Here is a 21118-nt window from a genome sequence, read left to right on the forward strand (position 1 = left end):
TCATCCCACCCCCTTGACCTGTCCGTCCTCCCTGGACTGACCAATCCCCTCCCTAACTCCCCACCTACACTCACCTTTACTGGCCCCATTCCCGCCTCTTCGACCTGTTTGTTTCCTCTCCACCTATCCTCTCCTCTATCCATCTTCTATCCGCCTCCCACTCTCTCCCTATTTATTTCAGAACCCCCTTCCCCTCCCCCTTTTCTGATGAAGGGTCTAGGCCCGAAACGTCAGCCTGTCTGCTCCTATGATGCTGCTTGGCCTGCTGTGTTCATCCAGCCCTGCACCTTGTTGTCTCGGATTCACCAGCATCTGCAGTTCCAACTATCTCTCATGCTCTGGATGAAATTGGCAGCTAATTTTTGATTTGATTTTTTATTTGTTTTATTATTGTCACATGTGCCAAGATATAGTGAAAAGTATTGTTTCATGTGCTAACAAGCCAAACCTTAAATAACTACATCAGGGTAACAGAACAGAATGTGGAATATAATGTTACAGCTACAGAGTAGGTGCAGAGAAAGATCAAGTGTAATAATTAGGTCCATTCACAAGTCTGATAACAGTGGGAAAGAAGCTGTTCTTGAATCTGGTGGTACATGTTTTCAAACTTTTGTAACTTCTGCCTGATAGAAAAAGGTGGAAGAGTGTATAATCGGGGTGGGAGGGCTCTTTGATTATGTTGGCTGCTTTCCTGAGGCAGCGGGAAGTGTAGACAGAGTCAGTAGAAGGAAGGCTGGTTTTCATGATGGACCGGGCTGCATTCACAACTCTAATTTCTTGCGTCCTTGGACAGAGCAGTTGCCATGCCAAGCAGTGATGCATCTGGATAGCTTTCTATGGTACATCTATAAAAAATTAGTAAGAGTTATTGTAGACATGCCGAATTTCCTTAGCCTTCTGAGGAAATGGAAGTGTTGATGTGCTTTCTTGACTGTAATGTTTATGTGGATGGACCAGGACAGATTGTTGGTGATATTTACTTCTAGGACCTCGAAGGTCTCGACCACCTCCACCTCAGCACCATTAATGCAGACAGAGGCGTGTCCTCCACTCCATTTCCAGAAGTCGACGACCAGCTCCTTTGTTTTGCTGACATTGAGGGAGAGATACACTGTGCCACTAAGCTGCCTATCTCTTTCCTGTACTCTGCCTCACTGCTGCTCGAGATCTGACCCGCTACAGTGGTGTCATCAGGAAATTTGTAAATGGAGTTAGAACAGAATTTGGCCACATGGTTGTGAGTGTATAAGGAGCATAGTAAGGGACTGAACATGCACTGTTGCGGGGCACCAGTGTTGAGGAATATTCTGGAGGAGGTGTTGTCACCTATCCTTACTGATTGCGGTCTGCGGGTCAGGAAGTCAAGGATCCAGTTGCAAAGTGGGAACAGAGACCTAGGTGTCGGAGTTTGAAGTGAGTTTGTTACACAGCCTGCACTGCGTTTGTCTGAAGTTGACTATATCTATGGCTTAAGCTACAAAGCCCAAAAACAGGTTTATTATCATTGCTGGAAACTTGAAACAGGCAGAGAAAAAACTGCATTTTTTCAGTGAAACAGACAGTGACTGCAGTCTTCATCTGATGTAATATTGCACACTTCACTGATGCTCACTGAACTGTTCAGTATTTTCAGCATATTTTGTTTTCATAGCCCAGCTATTCAATTGTTTTGAAGACCTGTTCTTTCCACTGTTCTATAACACAGTAACTCAAGGCCCCGAGATGCCTTTAATCTTTTGTTACTAATTGTAGTTATTATTACAGACAAATTCATCCAACCTTTTATTATTAGGGAAGAGGAGTGGGTAATGATGTTTCATTTCTTTTCACCCTGTTGTTCCAAATGTTGTCTGATTTTAGCCTGAGTGGGAACATCAGAGGGCCTAGTGAGGACAATGTTGTAAGAATACACCACACTGCAGAACTACCAAAAAAAAGATGTAAAAATTTTTAAAAACTGATACAGATTACCACAAAAAAATTAACACACGAACAACACTATTTCTAAGTCTTTAACATGTGAAAACAATTCGATAAAAAACAAAGAACTGCGGATGCTGGAAATAAGAAACAAAAACAGAATTTGCTGAGAAAACTCAGCAGGTCTGGCAGCATCTGTGGAGAGAAAGCAGGTTTAGTGTTTCAGGTCCAGTGACCCTTCTTCAAAACAATTGGATAGCTGGGCTATGAAAACAAAATATGTTGGAAAGACTGAACAGGTCAGCGAGCAGCAGTGCAGTGTGCAATATTATTTCAGATGAGTACTGCAGTCACTGTCTGATTTACTGAAAAATGCAGTATTTTCTCTGCCTGTTTCACATTTCCAGCAATGCTGAGAAACCTGTATTTTGTAGCTTAACCCATAGATAAAGTCAACATTAGATAAACATGGTGCAGGCTATATGACGAAGAAATATTCCATTTTTCTGCTGTAGCTATTTGAATGCTCTCGGTACACTCCTGGCACATGAATTACTGATGTATAAGTGTCTGATTGATTTGAGTGCAGTAAGCACCATCTAGTGTGATGACATCATGGGGATCTGGTTCAAGTAAAGAATGAGCTGGTGGTAGGCAAAACCTGGGATTAATGAGCTCCTCATAATATCTGTATTAATGTAGGTCATGTTCATGTAACCTGTAAATTGTTACTCAAATGCAATAAACTTCATATTGCTTGGACCCTGTTAGTTAGACCAAAAAGATAGATATACTAATCCATACAAGACCACCTTGTGCTGGAAAGAGCCCACACACAATTACTATCATTATCATTATGCAACTGATCCCTATCTATGAAACATTTTTTAAAATATTCAGATGACTTTAAGTATACAGGCCTCTGTGAGTGTATAAGCCTCTTTAAAGCAAATATGCCGTGTCTGCAAGATTCAAGTTTACTCCAATTGTACTGTTATTGTTAATATAAGCCCGCTGTTTCCCCAAACTTCTGATTCTCATTTCAGGTTGGAACTGTAAAACAGTATTTGCGTTGTTTATATCATTCCACTGTTCTTAGCAAATGTCTGTGGTTCCTTCATGTTCTCTAACTACCACAATATCTTCAGGATAGAACTCTTGTTTCTTATTGACATCTGGTAGCAAACATGAGTAATTGCAGAATTATTGATAACTAACTGTGAAGTTGGAGGAGGAGGCTGATGTTTAATCTCTATTGTGAAATCATGTGAAGGCAATGTTGGTTACAAAGGAACTTTGTTACTTCGTGTGCTGTGTTTTGGGCAGTTTAACAATGCCATTATTGTTGATTTTTTTTCTTAAAAGGGACAGATGCTGTAATCTGAAATTTAAAAAAAGCAAAAAGGAGTAGAGATTGTGCCATTTTGAGGACAGAAAATGGGAAGAAATTAAGGCACAGCCTTGTTTGTGCTCCAAAGATGCCTTAAAAGTTTGAGTGCCACATTGGTCTGGATGACTTTCAGGCATTGTGGGAGGCAGCCAAAAAAAGGAAAGAAGCCCTTGATATGTACAAAGACAAAGGCTGCCAATTCTTATTATCACAGACAGAAATAAGAAGGGCCCCTAAAAGGGCATTGGCATTCCAATCAGGCTTTGCTTGTGTGGATGCGGCCAAGCACGTGATTGCAAACGTAAGGTAAAATTTTTCCTCTTCTGTTTGAGATAGGAGGAGCAGGAGAACTTCTTACAGCCTCCCTTACCCTCCCCTCCCATTGTTTTGTTTCAAACAAAGTGGTAAAGAAAATGCATGCAGGTGAATTTTAAATATTGCGTGACAGATTAATTGTGCAATGATCAGTGCCAGGAAACGCACAAAAGATTCTGAGCAGAACCTTAAAAACTGTGACACAGTTTAGCTAAATTCACTGGTTAGCTTTGAAGTAAAACCCTTTCTGTACAATATTATTTATTTGCTATTACCTTAGTCCAATAAGAAAAGGAGAATAGAATGCATTATGTGCTTTTCTGTAGTAGTTACTAATTAATTTTCTACCAGTGTTAAACACTGTTATGTTTTTGAACTGGAATTGGAATGTTGTACATTATCTAAACTCAGTAAACACTTGAAAAGCTCCTAGCTCTGTGTTCTCCTGAAAGCAGTATGAGTTTTGGGTGTGTCCAACAAACTACACCATACTTTCTTGAATTATTCCACAGCTGTGTTTTTTTGAGTCACGACACGAAGGAAGCACTTCCTGCACATGTATATGGGTCAACTAGACAGTCGTCATAAATATAAATTTTGGGATGCAAACTGAAACCTGGTGGTATTAGGGAAAAATTAAAACAGGGTCATGTACCTCAAAATTTTCAGTTTGTGCATCAATCATTATTAAAATTCTCATCACAAATACATTGGAGAATTACTTTTCCAATATAACATCTTGTAGATTAAAAATATTTATCCAGTGTTTGTATTTGTATTTGTTGGTAAATAAGTAAACGTGAGCAGTTTTAAGTGAAGATTCAACATCCAAATGAAGTGGGGGGGGGTGGGGGGTGGTAGTGGGAATAGTGGTTAATGAAGACCATAGGCTGAATTTTACCAAAAATTGGCTAAGTTTCAGGAGTTTTATGGAGGATTTCTCTCCATGAACTTTGGACAGTTATCACATACAATTCTCCTCTGCTCACCTCATTATGTATTCAACCTGCCTGTACGATCCTGCTGTCACACTATCTTGTGCTTGCCGACAGTGGAATATTTAGCAATGCCAGTACTTTCTGGGGTTTCCACTGAGAGTGCCAAGTAAAGCGCAGCCACTACTCTTGAATTGCCCTTCAGAGTACCTTTATTGAGAGGGAACTGAGAAAGAAAAGCTTCTGAGGGCATGTAGGTGCGACAGATGACACATTGTTGCAAATAGGAATTCACATTTGTAAATGTGTTGTTAATTACTCCCTTCACCTGTCATTGTAACTGCAGCTGAAAAAAATCAAGATACACATGCTGTCTGTCTTTAGCCCCTCACCATATCTGAATTCTGACAGAATGAGCGCTGCTTTTCCCTAAATGCCCAGCATAGCACAATATCTTGTCATTGTTCAGGACTAACTGTGTTCTACTGTGACTGTAATGAGGTGGAACCCCTGACCCTATCTATGCTAAGCACCCAATTGAACCATTGGGCTAATCTTGGACAATGTCCTTGACTTATAATGTTGATATCCTCAACTAATGACAGTCACACTCCACCTGACTGATGACTACTCCCCTTAGTCTTTCAGACATAGTCATTTGGTTGAAGTTCGTGCAGTGTGACAGCCGCATAATTTTCTGGCATATGCTGTAGGTATGACATTAGAGTAGCATGCTGCCATTAAGCAACCCGTGTATCCCCTTGACTGTTGACTGTTTGCAAACATGACAAGCTACTTTGCTTTGTACCTGTGCTAAGTGGCAAAGCAAGATAAAAGTATGAGCCTGCAAGGTCTTAATGATATGGCAATGTGCAAAAAAGACAAGGCAGAGATGCTGTTAAGCACCCAAGTAGGTGCAGAGTGAATGAGTACTAAGAGGGAGGAAGTGAAGGAACCTGGGAAACATCATTCTTTGCATGAGAATCATGCCTGACCTGATGCAAAGTGACCTATTAGCAGCATTGCAATGCAAGGGATCAGTCTACTCCAAAGTGCTGCATTGAAGTGGGTAGCTGTATTTTAAGTGAGTTGAGGATATGCCATGATGATGTAGTAATGCTGACCTGTATCTGATGTTGACCACCAGGCTGAACAGGGGGGAGAAGGCTGCAGATGGTTGCTACCCGTGCCTTGAGGTGTTGGACATTGCTGACTAGTATGAAGGTCTGGAGGAACAAGCAGTTTACTGCAGCCACCAGGGTTCCGTTGCAGGCTTCACGTCAGGAGCTTTAACTGTTTCTCTCTACTGTGTGAGGGAATAGCAAAAACGGATATAAATGAGATAAGAATAGGTACTAATGAGATGTTAGTGCATTCAAGAAAGTCGCTCACTAGCGAGATTCTTGTTCCACTGTTAAAACCTTCAGTGGAAAATTTGATTTCTTCTTGACGTCAAGAATCTCATTTTTCCAATCCAACCATCTCTTCCCAAATGACTGGCCATTACCCATGTCATTCAGGGGTTGGGAAAATTCTTGGACTTAAAGTTTCCATTCACAACTGACTGAGTTAGCTAGTAATTGCCACCACAAAGCCTTTGCAACTTGCTTCAGAAGAACTGTTATTTAAGCCTCCAATTACTATTCCCAATAACAAAACAGAGATATCAAGTAAAAATTCATGCTCTGCAGCAGTGTCTGTGATGCTCCTGTAGCTGAACAGAGAAGCATCAGGATTACTTTAATATGCATTGCAGCCACAGGGCAGGCCAGATTGTATGCCTTAACTGCAGCAGCAGCTACAGTATTAGGCAGCAGCCACTATATTATTCTATAACAACAAAATCAAATTATGCATTCCAGACAAATTCTAGTCCCCATTGAGACCAATTAGTATTCTGGTCACTGTGTTGTGGATAAACACTGCTGGTATTAATGGCAAAGAGGATGTTGCAAAGTCCAAGCTTGTTCAGGAAGGAAATAAGATGAAATCTGGAATTTGAGCAACAGCAAGTAAAAGCCATTGATCTAGAGCCAGCATTGAGATGGTGGGAGCCAAATGTAGAATTTCACGGGAGGTGTGGGGTAGGAGCCGGGGAGGTGTGAAGGAGAGGATCCACATAGGGGGAGATTTGATAAAGTAAACAGAAAGAATAAGGCCACAGGACAGGGCAGCAACCTAGGTAATGATCACTAGAGTGAGATGGGACAAAGTGTAGGGAGATAAGAGTGCACCAGCAAATAAGGTCAGATAAAGAAAAATGTTAAAAATATAGAAATAAGGGCTTTTTGTCTGACTGCATACAGCATTCTTAATAAAATGTGTGAATTAATAGTAGAAATTAAAATAAACAAGTATGATATAATAACAATTGGTGACATGGTTGCCAAGTTACTCTCACTGGGACCTGAACAATCAAAGTTATTTTGTATTTTGGAAGAACAGGAAAAGAGGAAAAGGGATATGGGATTAAATCTGTATATGGAGTGAGAAATAGCCTTATTTCAGAGAATCAAATGTCCAATCAATTTGGATGGAGGTAAGAATTAGTAAAGGAAAGAATTACTGTTGGGAGTGGTTTATAGACCCGCTGAAAGTATTTATGCTGCATATAAATCAAGATATAATGGCAGCTGTTCACCAGGGTATTGCACTAATCGTGGGTGAATTTGATCTTCACATAGATTGGACCAATCAAATTTGTAAATGGGGGATGAGTTTATACAGAATATTTGGGACAGTTTCGCAGAACAATATGTTCTAGAACCTAACAGGCTGTTTTAGACCTGATATTGTGTAATTTTACCCGATTAATAAATGATTTCACACAATGGGATCCTCTGTGTAATAGCAATCACAACATGATAGAATTTCACAGTCATTTTGAAGGTGAAAATTTGGGTTTGAAACTAATTGATGGGATCATAAACTGAAAGTCATTACAAGGGTGTGAATATAGAGTTTGGTAAAGTAGACAGGGAAAATAAGTTAAAATATTAAAATGATAGTGAAACAGTGGAAAACGTTTAATGAGACATTTCATAACTAGAATAAAGTTGTATTAAATTGAGAAAGACTGTGAGAAAATTGCACCAACTATGATGAACTAAGGAACATAATAGTGTCAAATTGAAAGGTGTATCATACTGCAAAGTTTAGTATTAGAAATTGGGGAAGATTTAGAAACTAAAAAATAATAGTAAGAGAAATTGGAGTGGGTGTGAAAACTAGCGAGAAATATAATAGATAAGAGTAGTGGTGTAGTGTCAGTGTGTGTTTGTCTATCAGAGAATGAAACTGGAAACTAGTAATGTGAAACAAGGAAACAGCAGAGGCTTTGAACAAGTATTTTGTCTGTTTTCAAGTTTATTGCATTTGAGTAACAATTTACAGGTTATCAGAAATTATAGAAAATCAACAGGTAAAAGGGAGAGAGGAACTTAAACAATCACAATTGTTCCAGGGAAAATAATGGGACTGAAGGCTGACAAATCCCCTGGAACTGAAGGCCAGAGAGCAGAGGAGGGAGTTCTCTTTCTCAGAAAGCAGTAGAAGCTGGATCACTACATTTACTCAACATTGAATTACACAGGTTTTTTGATTGACAGTGGAGTCAAAAGTAGAGTTAAGGAGCAAATCAAAACACCCATAAGCTTATTGAATGATGGAGCAAGTTCAAGATCATGAGACTGTAAGGTGTTGGAGCAGACTAGGCCATTCAGTCTATTGAGTCTGCTCTGCCATTCAATGTGATCATGGCTGATCTGATGATCCTCTACTCCACCTTCCTGCCTTTTCCCCATAATCCTTCACTCCTTTACTTTGTTTTGCCATGATTCATTCAGTTTTGTTTCTGTCTCTGACACTAATTTGAGTTGCTTTTTTTCTCAATCTAATTCAGTGTTAAATCCATAAAAATGTTTTGGCTTTTACTAACAAACACATGCTCAATAAATAAGAGCACAAAAGAGCTAAGAGCGAATCTGGCCCCACTCACCATACCTTACCAAACTCACTTCATCCAGTACCTCCCCACCACTATGACATCCCACTCACCAGATTCTAACCTCATTCTAGCAATTGCCATACCTAGAACAACTTGCCACTGCTGAGACATTCCAGAATCGACTAGCATTCCCGGCATCAGCATCATCTTTAAAATCCTGTTGTGCACTTGGATAGGTACTGTTAGTCTGGAGCTGCCTTGCACAGGGTCCTGATATTTGCCCTGGACCTAGCAGGCAAGGAGAAATTGGTACCCTGCTTTGTGGCAGGGACAGGGTGGTGCAGATATAGAATGTCCACTTGCCCCAGTACCAGCAGTGGAGACCACAAAACCAGACCATACCAGGCCAATCTGAGGTTGCCTTCTGGGTCAGTGCAGTCCCAGCCATCAGAAGGAGTGCATAATAATGTGGGAAGGAGGTCAATGATCTTCTCCAGTTCACCAGAATAAGTGCCACTCTCTAACTCACACTCACTCCATCCCTCCTTCTGCACACACAGCTGTACCGCTCTTCCTATTGAATATAACATCTTCCCCACTCACTGTCACTCACCCCACCCCGACACCACTAATCTTGCATGCCCTCTGTGTTGTCTGCGCACTTATTCAGAACACCTCCCTATGTGCACCACAAATAACAGCTTTCATCTTCTTTAATACCTGCCTCTCTCTCATTCCAGGAGAGAAACAGTCCAGATAAGTCAGAAAGGGTCAAGTCATGTGGTGGGCTGCCCGAAATTTGGCTCCTCACTCCTCAAGAGGAGATGATCCTGACTAACTGCTCTGAGTGGCTGACTTACCTAGTCGAAGCCCTTTGACTGGTACTGGAGCCTGCTGTTGACCTCTATGCTCGGATCTCCTGACTGATGTCTATTTCCCTTGACTTGACTGAGACCTGCTGACAACCGTGACAAGCTGGCTTTGTGCTAGGTAATACAGCGGGACTATGAGTCCTGGTATCGCTGGCTGTGGGAAAGGTGCAAAAACAGAAGGCAAAGCATGGATATTGTGAGCATCAATGTAGGCTCAAAGCGAGTGAGCACTAAGAGGGCAAGCGACAGCCAAAAGAAGAAAAACAGCCCAGAGATACAGCTTGATCCAGTCCATGAACTTGTTGCATATCCCTAAGCTCAATGCTGGAGTGTTACAATGGTAATTACAGATGCAACCTGAGGTTGAAGTTCAGAAAGTGGGTTGATGATGTGCCATGAGGGTTCTTACAGGCTGGCACGTATTGGATGCCACTGTCTGTGAACATGGGGTACAATGGCTGATGTCCATGGAACATGCCCTGTAATGTAGGTGTCTGGTGTCCAACATGAAGGTCATTTAAATCAAACAGTGAGTTGAAATTGCCATACACCCACACTGACTTCCATGTTGAGAGTTCACAGCATCTAGTTTGTCTGCAGCAGGTAGCAGGATAGGAAGCTGCATATTAATGAGGTGGGATGTGCCAGTATTAAGGCCCTTAACAAGCAATGATCAATTCCCCATTTGTAAGCAAAATGCAGCTCCCTAGCAAGAATCTCACCTTGATGCCCAGAACTTAGCTAAAAAATACAACAAGTTGCTCCCCACATTGAGATGGACCTCACTCGACATTTCTTGCCTGTATCTTTTCTTTCAGTATCTGCCCAATTAATTTTAAACTGTGTCTCCTTAGTCCTGGTCACCTTATAAGTGGAATAAACTCTTCAGCAACAACCCTCTCAAGTCCTCTCAGAATCTTGTTTTTTTCAACAAGATCATCTCTCATTTTCCTTAGTTCCAATGAGTATGGACCCAACTTACTTACTCTTTTGATTTGATTTATTATTGTCACATGCACTGAGATACAGTGAAAAGTATTGTTTTGCATGCTGACCAGACAATCATGCCATACATAAGTACATTAGGTGACCGAACAGAATGCAGAATACGGTGTTACAGTTACAGAGAAGGTGCAGAGAGCGATCAACTCTAATATAAGAGAGGTCCTTTCATAAATCTGATAACAGCAGGAAAGAAGCTGTTCTTAAATCAGTTGGTATATGTTTTCAAATTTTTGTATCCATTTTAATTGCAGTCCAGTGAACATTCTGTGAACTGCTTATAACAAAACTGTGTTCCTTCTTGCTGTCACCATCCTATTTCTTATAGATTGCGAAAATCTGAAATAATCTTGCTTTTAGACATAAGTGTTGGAGTGGACATTGGTATATTACTCCAGACATCTCCATGTGATGTAGTTACACTGTCAATTCAGTGCACAGACTTTTAAAAATTATTTCATGGGATGTGGATATCTCTAACAATGCCACTATTCCTTGCCCATTAGATATCCTTTTGAGGGCAGTTAAGAGTCAACTACATTGCTGCTCTAGAATGCTTTTCCTATGTGACATTAACAGGCTTTTATGAGAATTGATGATGATTTTCTGATCACCATTGCTAAGACTAGCTTTTATTTCAGTTTCTTTAAAAATTAATCTATTAAATTTAAATACCATGATCTGTATTATGGCTATATCAGCATTTCTTCAGTGAAGAATAGTTGTGTGACGTGTCATCCTTGTTATGTTTAAATGTGCAGAATACTATAGTTTCTGACTCTTAATGCATAAAACAATATAACATATTATAACTTGTACAATGTAACAGTATAACATAAGTAGAAGTATTTGTTGTTAAAATATTCAACTTATTTGATTTCAATCTTGTTTCTGTTCATTCTAGTTGGAGAAAGAACAGTTGCTTTTCAATCAAGGAAAACAGGTATAGAACAAATCACATTTAATAATAAATATGACTGTGGAACATTTTTAGTTACTTCTTCAGAATTCTTAATATTTTAATAATACAATCTGAATTTTACAGATTGTAACAATTTGGCAACATAAAGTGGGAAGGCAAATGCAATGTTTAGAACCAAAAATTATTTAATTTTCTGATACTTGTCTACACAGTTGCATGCTGATGGTCAGGGGACAGAAATTAAATTATAACAAATATAATCTCAGACTATGAATAATGACTGAATCAAACAACATATGAATCAGTAGATAAATTCCTCACATGCACATTAGTGTTTCCTGCTGCTTTGTTTTCAAGCAATATGATTCCTCATGTTGGACAAGAATAGCATAAAAGTATAAATGTTTTTAGAAATAAGAAAATTCTCTCATTATTCCTTCCCTTCTGATTCAGAAACACACATGATTATTGCTTCAAATCACATATAGTCTAGTGAAGTGGCAGTTCCTTTTGATGTATTCCATTATTTGTTAAATTTAAGGTGAAAAGTTGAGGCCTAACTTTTTGTTTTTATTCTGAATTATAAGACACAATGCCAAACAAGTTAAGCCTAAACGCTTAGCTAAATCTGAATAGAGTTGGTGAATATAATTAAGCTATTATGAATATATGCAAAGAAAAAAGTTAAAGAGCAAATTGTCAAGGCAACAAAATGGTTGTGTACTTAGAAATCTGCTACATTGCTTGAAATGTATTGGTTCTTGCAAAAGTCTAGTTTGAAGGATAACCATATTGGTCAAATTAATTAAGTGGTGTTTAAAGGCCCACAATGTAAAGGGTGCTATTTTATGACAAGAAAGTGCTTGTAAAACCTTTTGACAATCACTTGATATAAAGGCATGATTTGCATCAACATATCAATCAATTGGTTCTTCTAATTCTTCTCCCTCAACTCTATAGTTTTGAAACATATTTCAACAGCATAAGTTACCTTTTACATGAGCTTGTTTAAAAGATATAGTTATGATGCAAAGGAGGAGACTGTAGCTCAGGGCAAGTTCTGGTGTAGATATGTTATGTAAAATAATTGACTTGGTTTATAATATGTTGCTTGTATTGTTATTTTTTACTGCTGTGTAGGTTTCCATAGTCTCTTATAAAAATGGTTTGGACATGGGTATTAGGGCATATTTCAAAATTTGAAGATGTTACAACACTTAGAAATGTGGCGAATAATGTTTACATGTGGTTACAGACATTGGGAGGCTGTTGAAATGTGTTTTACCAATCGATTTTATTGAGGGACTAGCATTGGAAGAGCTGGCCTTTAGACATGTTGATGCAAGTCATGCAGTTACATGATGTGACTGTAAGAAAAGGTTTTACAAAGGTTTTCCTTGTCATAAACAGAATCCTCTAAATGAAAAGATGCATAGCTGATGTAATTGAGTACCAAACAATATGAGGTCATATATTAAGGCAAGAAGAATAAGGAGGGGCAACGTAACTAAATGGTATAATTTTATAGCGGGTGTAGGGATAGAGACCTGTACCTAGGAGTGGATGTGCACCAGTATTTGAAGGTGGTGAGACATATTAAGAAAATGGTCAACTGAAATCCTGCAACACTTTTTGAAAAATATGTGGCAAGACTAGAGAAACTGGGGTAGTTCTTCATACAGCAGAGAAGAGTCACGGGAAATTTAATAGAAGTGCTCAAAATCATAAATGTGTGGAGCAAATAAGGAGAAATTATTTACAGGGACTAAAAATACAGGAAACCAAAAGACCCAAATTCAAGGTAATTAAAAAAGAGCCAGACATGAGGTAGAGAATTTCATTTCACAGCAGGTTGTGACATTGTAGCTTGCACTGCTTGAAAGGGTGGAAGAAGCAGATTATACAATAACCTTCAAAAAGAATTTGTAGAATGGTTGAGTGATGAACATTTGCAGGGTGATGGATTAAGGGCAGGTGGTTGGAAATTGGATAGCTCTAAGTCTTATTGGAAACAAGGAATGAGTAAAATGCTGAAACCTGTTATGCCTTGGGAGATGTCTGGATGACCAATCATCTATTTGGCAACCACATAATTCATGCAGAGAATCAGCATTTACAGTTCCCATGATCAAGATTGATTGATTGATTGATTTTATTGTCACGTGTACCAAAATACAGTTAAAAGTTCTGTTTACGAGCAGTACAGGCAGATCACGGTAAGCAAAGGACGTACAGATTCGAAAGACTTAAAGGCATACAGGTTACATTGCAGGTTACAGTATTTGAGGCTAGAGTCCATTCAACAATCTGATAACAGCCAGCTAGAAGCTGTTCCTGAACCTGCTCATGCATGTGTTCAGGCTTCTGTAGCTTCTGCCTGATGGAGGAGGTTGTAGGAGTTCATTACCAGGTTGCGATGGGTCTTTGATGATTTTGGCCACCTTTCTGTGGCAGCAAGCCACGTAAATAGAGTCCATGGATGGAAGGTTGGCTTCCGTGATGGTCTGGGCTGTGCACACCACCTTCTGTGGTTTCTTACAGTCCTGAGCAGAGCAATTGCCATACCAGGCTGTTATGCACCCAGACAGTATCCTTGCAATGTTGCATCTGTAGAAGTTGGTGAGGGACCTTTGTGGACATGCCAAATTTCCTGAGCCGCATCAGGAAGAAGAGACGTGGCTGTTGCATTTATGTGGGATGTCCAGGGCAGGTTGTCGGTTATCATCACTCCGAGGAACTTGATGCTCTTTGCTCTCTCAACTTCAGTTCCATTGATGTAGATGGGGGTGTGTTCTACTCCTTTCTCTCTGAAGTCAAAGATCAGTTCTTTAGTTTTGCCAAGGTTGAGAGACAGATTGTTTTTATTGCACCGCGTCACCAAGCCCTCTATTTTGAATCGTCGTTGTTAGATATCCATGCCACTACAGTGACGTTGTCAGTGAGCTTGTAGCTGGTGTTCATTCAGAGTTTGGCAACACAGGGAGTACAGTAGGGGGCTGAGGACACATCCTTGGTGGGGGGTCCAGTGTGGGGTGTTATTGTGAAGGAGTTGCAGTTACCTATCCTCACTGATTGCGGCCTATGGGTCAGAAAGCTGCGGATCCAGTTGCAGAGGGCGGAGCCGACACCAAGGTCACATAGTTTCGAGATCAGTCTGAAGGGGATAATGGTGTTGAACGTGGAGCTGCAGTCAACAAGTAGGAGTCTGACATAGGTGTCTTTGTTGTCCAGATGTTGCAGGGATGAGTGCAGGGCTAGGGATATGGCATCCTCTGTGGACCTATTATGTCAATAGGCAAACTGAAGGCGATTGAGGCAGGTTGGGAGACTGGAGTTGATGTGGGCCATGACCAGCTTCTCAAAGCACTTCATGATTATTGAAGTTAGGCCTATTGGGCAGCAGTCATTAAGGCACACTGCATGTGTTTTTTTGGATACAGGTATGATGGGGTGGTCTTCTTGAAGCAGCTGGGGGCTTTGGCTTGTGGGAGGAAGAGATTGAAGATAGGAGGAGTAGCTGAGTTGAGATGAGCTGACAATCCACTAATGTTCATGATACTAGCATGTGCTGAAATTTGCATCAAAAAAGAGGTATGGCAGAGTGAATTAATTCATCCTACATCAAATGAAACTTTACAGCCCCTGAATGACCTCAAAAATGAGCTGGAAATTTTGTGTTGATATATTGGGACTTAGGAAGAACATGGGCTTCCAATAAACAAGGTTGAACTTAATAAGATCCTTCTTATATTTTACACTGTCTGCCACATTTTAATTACAATTAACTATTTTTCTTTCAAATTTACCACTTAGGTACAGGCACTTCAACATGTCTATTTTTATAATGGGACCTTCTCATTAACTGATTTATTAAGGTATTATGGTGGGAATGAAAGAACATACTGGGTGCTCAAATTCTGCGTTCAAATAAATCCATTAAAAGACTAAAAATAGGACACTTTCCTCTTCCTGACACTTAGGCCAGCATTTCCTCTATTGTGGAATTTCTACACCTGGTGCATCAGCGCAGGGCCGCTGCCCACTGCGAGTGCCTGCTCCAACTGTATTGACCCAGGGCCCAACACTTAGATGCAGAATAAAATGATAGAGCGGAAGAGAAATACCAGCTTAAAAAAGACTGGAAAGGGAGAATTGCCAGATGAAGTACTGAGACCGATGAGCACCAGCATGAGTTAGCAGTGTTAGAGAAGAGTATGAGCAAATTACCGCAGATGCTGGAATCTGTAATGAAAGCAACAAATCCTGGGGATTACAGTGGGTCAGACAGCATCCATGAAGAGTCATCTAGACTCAAAATGTTAGTTTGCTCTCTCTCCATGAATGCTGTCTGACAGCTGTGGTCTCCAGCATTTGTTGTTTTCAGTTGGAGAAGAGTATCCCTTACATGGCAGGGAGTTGGAAGATGTGTAATATCTCTGTGAATTCACCCAGAAGGTGCAGAGTACTTTGAAGAATGGAGGCAGAGTTAAATTGGGAAAGTGAATACTAAAAATAGTTTAAAGTTTAATTAGTACTCCCATACCATCGTTAATTGGGGAACACTTTGAGGCTACCTGATAAGTGTAAGTGGGAAAGTAGTGCCCCAGACTTGAAAAAGATCAATTTATTATCTTGTTTCTGTTGTCATTGTGACCATCATCAGTGAATCACTCTTATTAGCTCATCAAAACAAGAATGCTACCTGGCTGCTCTTCATCCAGATCTGTGTGCCCGCACCACTACCACAACCACACCAAAAGACATATCTGGAGGTTGGCTGAGTCACAATTTATTGCTGTTGTCGGGATGCCCTGGGTCACTGTCCATTCCCCACTTCCACCTAACTATCAATCAAACTCGAATAAGGCCCATCTCTCATAATTAAGTGGAGTAGCCTGTGGGTTCGCTGTCAGCCAATGAGCTGCCCAAAGTCCATGCTGAGGAGGAGATTAACCTCTTTATGTTTCCTTCTTCCTCAGTTTAATTACAGTCATCAGTGCTCTGCCCATCTCTACCACTGACAGCAGTGGAACACACTTTCTTCACTTCAACATAAACAACTTTATGTCCTATGAGATAAATAAAAGTCACCAGATTTAGTTTTGTAGTTAGATTAGACAGTAGAATTTACAAAGTCTTTGCAGAAACAGGAAATTATCCAGGAAATTGTTGGATTTAATCCCAGATTTAACATTTGTGATACAGCTTCTTGGCACATTACCACACTTAAATTAGGGCTGATCAGCTTGATGTAAAACATTTATATAAAAAGGTTATAATCAAGTCTAAAATATGCTTACTAAAATTAGTTAACATGGTAAAAGACTGGTACATAGTACTCTGTGTAAATGTTGTTACTTAATATTTTCTCACATGGAGCATGTCACTTGTGTAAACAATGGATAACTGGAGGTAACTTTTAAGGCTGTAATCCAATTGAAGATGCGACACAGAAGTAAGCCTCAATCAAGTCCAAATTATTATTAGAACTAAAATAACTGCTTTTCAAGCAGTCAATCTGCAGCATTTGAGAATGTTCTGCATAGGATAACTCTAACGTTGATCTCTCTCTTTCAATTTCAAAATCTTGAATAAATAATACATTTGCATTCACCACTCCCTCTCCCTAACCAATCTTACCTCTAGGCTAGCTAAAACTTGCTGGAAGCTGAAATTGATCTTATCATCTCAATGTCACAGTGATAAGTCTAAAAGAACAAAGGAGCTTGCAAATAGCTAAGGAGATGAATACCTACGTTAGAGGTCTACACAAATAAAAATATGAAAAATAAGTTGGACATTTTGTATAAAAGAGAAAGAAACTAGTTTTTCAGGCAGTCTGAAGTGAAATAAGAAAATGCTGAATGTATAATGGAGTTAATATTAGCATGGAGCTTCAGTAGTTGTCAGGCATGATATTGAAAGATCTTGGTGTTGATTAAGAGTTAGTGAAAGGTTTAATGATGAGGTTGCCTTAAGGTCCATCCATTTGTATAATGTTATAAGGACTTGGGTGGGGAAAGGCAGAACATCTCGAAAATGACAGACATGACATCTTAGATCTCCACAAGGTCTTAGTAACAATATTTGTCTTATTATTGTAACATGTACCTAATTGCTATCAATTAAAAGCCTACATCTTGCTTAAGATGACAGCATTTTGTAAAAAAACTCAGTAGTGGCTTTCCTGTGTCACTGCAATCCATGTAGATCCATACATGCAGTCAAAGAAAGAGTAATTGGTGGCATCAAACTACCCCAATCACAAATTGGTGGTGGGTGGCATTAAAACATATACAGAACAGTGGCAGTAGCAGCATCATTGCTCAATAATGCAAGGTAACAACAGCGAGAATTTCAGTGGACCCAGGAGCAGTGCTGGACATTTACAGCTTTAAAGAGCTCACAACTGCACAGAAATACTCATAAAGCCTGTTGTCAGCTGCCGCAATTAAAAATCCAGTAGTTTGCAGGCAAACACTTGGAAAGGTCAACAAGGGAGAAACCGCACTTAATGTTAAAGCCTTTTACTTCGGACCTGGTACGAAAAGGATAAAAGCAAGTGTGAGGTAGAAGCCAGTCACATTGCAGATTACATCAGAAAGCAAGGATCAATAATGACAGTCCTAATTAGGGATTCAACTAGGAAGCAAACAGGCATTGAAACTCTATCAGTAAATTTGAAAATCTCTGTTGAGTATGGGGAAACCTTAAAATTTACGACACAGAATGGACTAAGAAACCCAGAAGTTAAAAAGGAGTACTTACAGTCCACAAAAACCATTGCTGCCACAGCGAACAAACATCACAAGGCATGGCTACAGTCAGGAAATCAAGGTCATAAAAATAATTCAGACTGAAGTTTTATCATTGGTAGCGTTGTAAAGCCAGAATTATGGTGTCATAGGGCAATTGAAAAGCCTAAGAAGATGTTAAGAATGCTGTTGAGGTGGTGATTAGAATAGGAGATTAATAATTAAACCACAGTTGAGGCAGGAAAAGTTTTATTAAGACCACTGACACCAAGCTTTAATTGGAAAAGTTGTGGCAAATATTGGGTGTTATTTGTTAGGCCGTGAAAGATGGGAAACCATCCACTTTGATTGCGGAAAAGCAGGAAATCTCTATTTTGGCGAAGAAGGTGAGAAACTTCCATTTTGACTGCAAAGCCATGAGGAAACTCCTTGTAAGCAGTTCTGAGAGGAATTACGGAATATAAAACTTCAAACAAAGGAAATTAAACCAAAATTGCTGTACTTCACAATTTAAAAATCTCTAATGCAAGGAAAATAAAATGCAATGCTATATTGAGGAAGTAAGAATCTACTTGGGAAAGAGCTTAATGCAGCAAGATTAAAAACCATTAAAGCCACAAATAAAAGCAATATCAAGATACTGTACAATTAAAAAACTTTAAAGTAAGAAGAATAAATAATCACATTGGGATGAAATCGCAGGAGAAATAATACTGCCCAGTGGATTTCATATCAAAGATTGCTTAAATAGAACACAAGATTAGATAAAACAGTTCCTATGATACAGAATTGCTTCCAAGTGAGATATAAAATCATGAAGTATTCAACAGGACCTACAGCTGATGCCATTACAACTCATTAGTGTAAATTTAGAGGTCTCTCTCATTGATCAGTGTCTCAGATGTAAGTGCTGAGCTTTAGAGTACAATGTCAAATGATTCCCTGGTCAAGGTCTCAGTTAGAGATTAGAGGTTAGTTGATTGACTGACTTGGCAGACTAGCTGGGCACTACTGCATGTACATCTTTAATATTTTCTTCTTAATAAAACAGACACTGAAGAATGGTAGAGAAGAAAATAACAGGGGTAGGGTGGGGCCAGAGCAGGGTTATGTTGAGTAAGGATAATGTTACAGTACTAAATAGAATGAACATACTAGATGGTTCTAAGAGCAAATCTATTTAAGCTTGAATTAAGGATGGCAGCCTATTGCATTACTAAGAATTTTTTTACACAGCTCCAAAAAGTAAGAAGGAGAAGAACATGTTTTTGGTGAGTCACAAAGCAACAGAAAAAAAGGCATAGAAATATTAGGTGACTTAAATAATCCTAATATAGACTGGGAGAAGTATATTGCCAAGGCTGATGAGGATAACAAATTGCAAATATATGTACAAGAGAACTTTCAGTATGTTTTGAGTCCAACGAGGAAGGAGACTGTGTTGGATCTGCATTTGTGAAATAAAATTGGGCAAATGGAGAGTGAACTGAAGAATACAACAAATAGGAGCAGGAGTACACTGTTTGACTCCTCAAGCTTGCCGTGCTATTCTATAAACTGATCTGCCTAAGGCCTCAATACCTGTCTCATATGGGTTCATTAAAGCCCTCAACTCCCAATATTTGAAGTCTTATCTACCGCGTGTTTTAATACTTCCAATGATCTAGTCTCCACAACTCTCTGGGGTCGAGAATTCCAGACATTCACCATCCTCTGGGAGAAGGAATTCCTTTATATTTCACTTTTAAATGATTGTCTCCTTATTCTGTAACTATTTCCCCTGGATTGATGCTCTCCATTAGTGCAAACACTTTCTCAACATCTAACTTGTCAAACCACCTCTGAACCTTTTAGTTTCAATGAAGGCCTCTCCTCATTCTAAACTCTAATAAATAAAGGCCCAACCTGTTTAGTCATTCTGGATAAGAAAATCCCTTATTCCCAGAATCAGCCTTCTGAATCTCTTTTAAACCGTCTGTAACACCGGGACCAAAACAGTGCACAGTACAGTCATATGGACAATTTCTGCACCTTCCATGGCTTAGAAAACAACATCTGCCTTTTTCCACACATTTTCCAACATAACTAGTGCCAGTACAATTGCTTTTGTACAGTTGAAAAAGATTTCTACAAGTGCAGGAGATCACAGCAGGTCAAGCAGCATCCATGGAGACAGAGCAAAACTAATGTTTCAAATCTAGATAACTCTTCATCAGGGTTGTAAAAAGATTTCCCTATTTTTAAACGTCAACCTCCTAGCAATAAAGGCCAAAATTCTATTTGCCTTCTTAATTACTTGCTGCACTGCCTGCTATGTTTTTGTGTTTCAGGCACAAGAACACCCAGATTCCTCTGCGCTGCACATGTTTGGAGTCTCTCTCTGTTTAAATAGTAGACTGTATTTTGATTCTTCCTACCTCATACTTTCCTGCATGAAACTCCATCTCTCAAGTTTTGCCCACTCACTATCTATATTCCTTGTAGATTCCTTATGCTGTCATCCTAACATGCCCTCCCAATTATTTCTGTATTGTTAGCTTATTTGGATACAGTACACATTGCCGCTGTCTTCAAAGTCATTAATATAGATAGGAAATAATTGAGACTGATCCCTGGCATCTGCTTGTTACATCTTTCCAGAACTTGGAAAAGAACCATTAAGTCCAATTCTGTCTTCTGTGTGTTAATTAATCCTCTGTCCATGCTAATACATTGCTACCAATGCTGTGATCTTTTATCTTGTGCAATAACCTTTAATGTCGCACTTTATCGAATGTTTTCTGGAAATCCAAATAGACTACATTGCACCAAGCAGCAGTGAGATGCCTATTGAGGGGGATTATAACAGCCTCATTACCTGTACCCCTTAACTCTATAATATGCAGCTTCCTATCCTATCATCCACCATGAAGAAATCAAATGCTGAGAATACTCGACTAAATTAAAATCAAAACAGGTACCTGGCGAATTCAAATCGCCATATGCTTCTCCAATCTTGGACACTTGGCACCAAAAGCCCGGGAAATTTCCAGGGCACCAGCTGCAATCAACCCCACCC

General features: G+C 39.5%; 1 protein-coding gene across 1 annotated transcript in view; it reads left to right on the plus strand.

Moving 5' to 3' along the window:
• The window catches only part of fgd4a (FYVE, RhoGEF and PH domain containing 4a), a 202763-nt gene that overhangs the window by 29607 nt on the left and 152038 nt on the right, over positions 1–21118 (plus strand). The window contains exon 2 of the mRNA XM_048607838.1: positions 11288–11326. Coding sequence (XP_048463795.1) covers positions 11288–11326 — 39 coding nt within the window. The remainder of the gene's footprint in view (positions 1–11287; positions 11327–21118) is intronic.

This window comes from Rhincodon typus, chromosome 18, assembly GCF_021869965.1.
Source record: "Rhincodon typus isolate 14 chromosome 18, sRhiTyp1.1, whole genome shotgun sequence".
Taxonomy (NCBI): Eukaryota; Metazoa; Chordata; class Chondrichthyes; order Orectolobiformes; family Rhincodontidae; genus Rhincodon; species Rhincodon typus.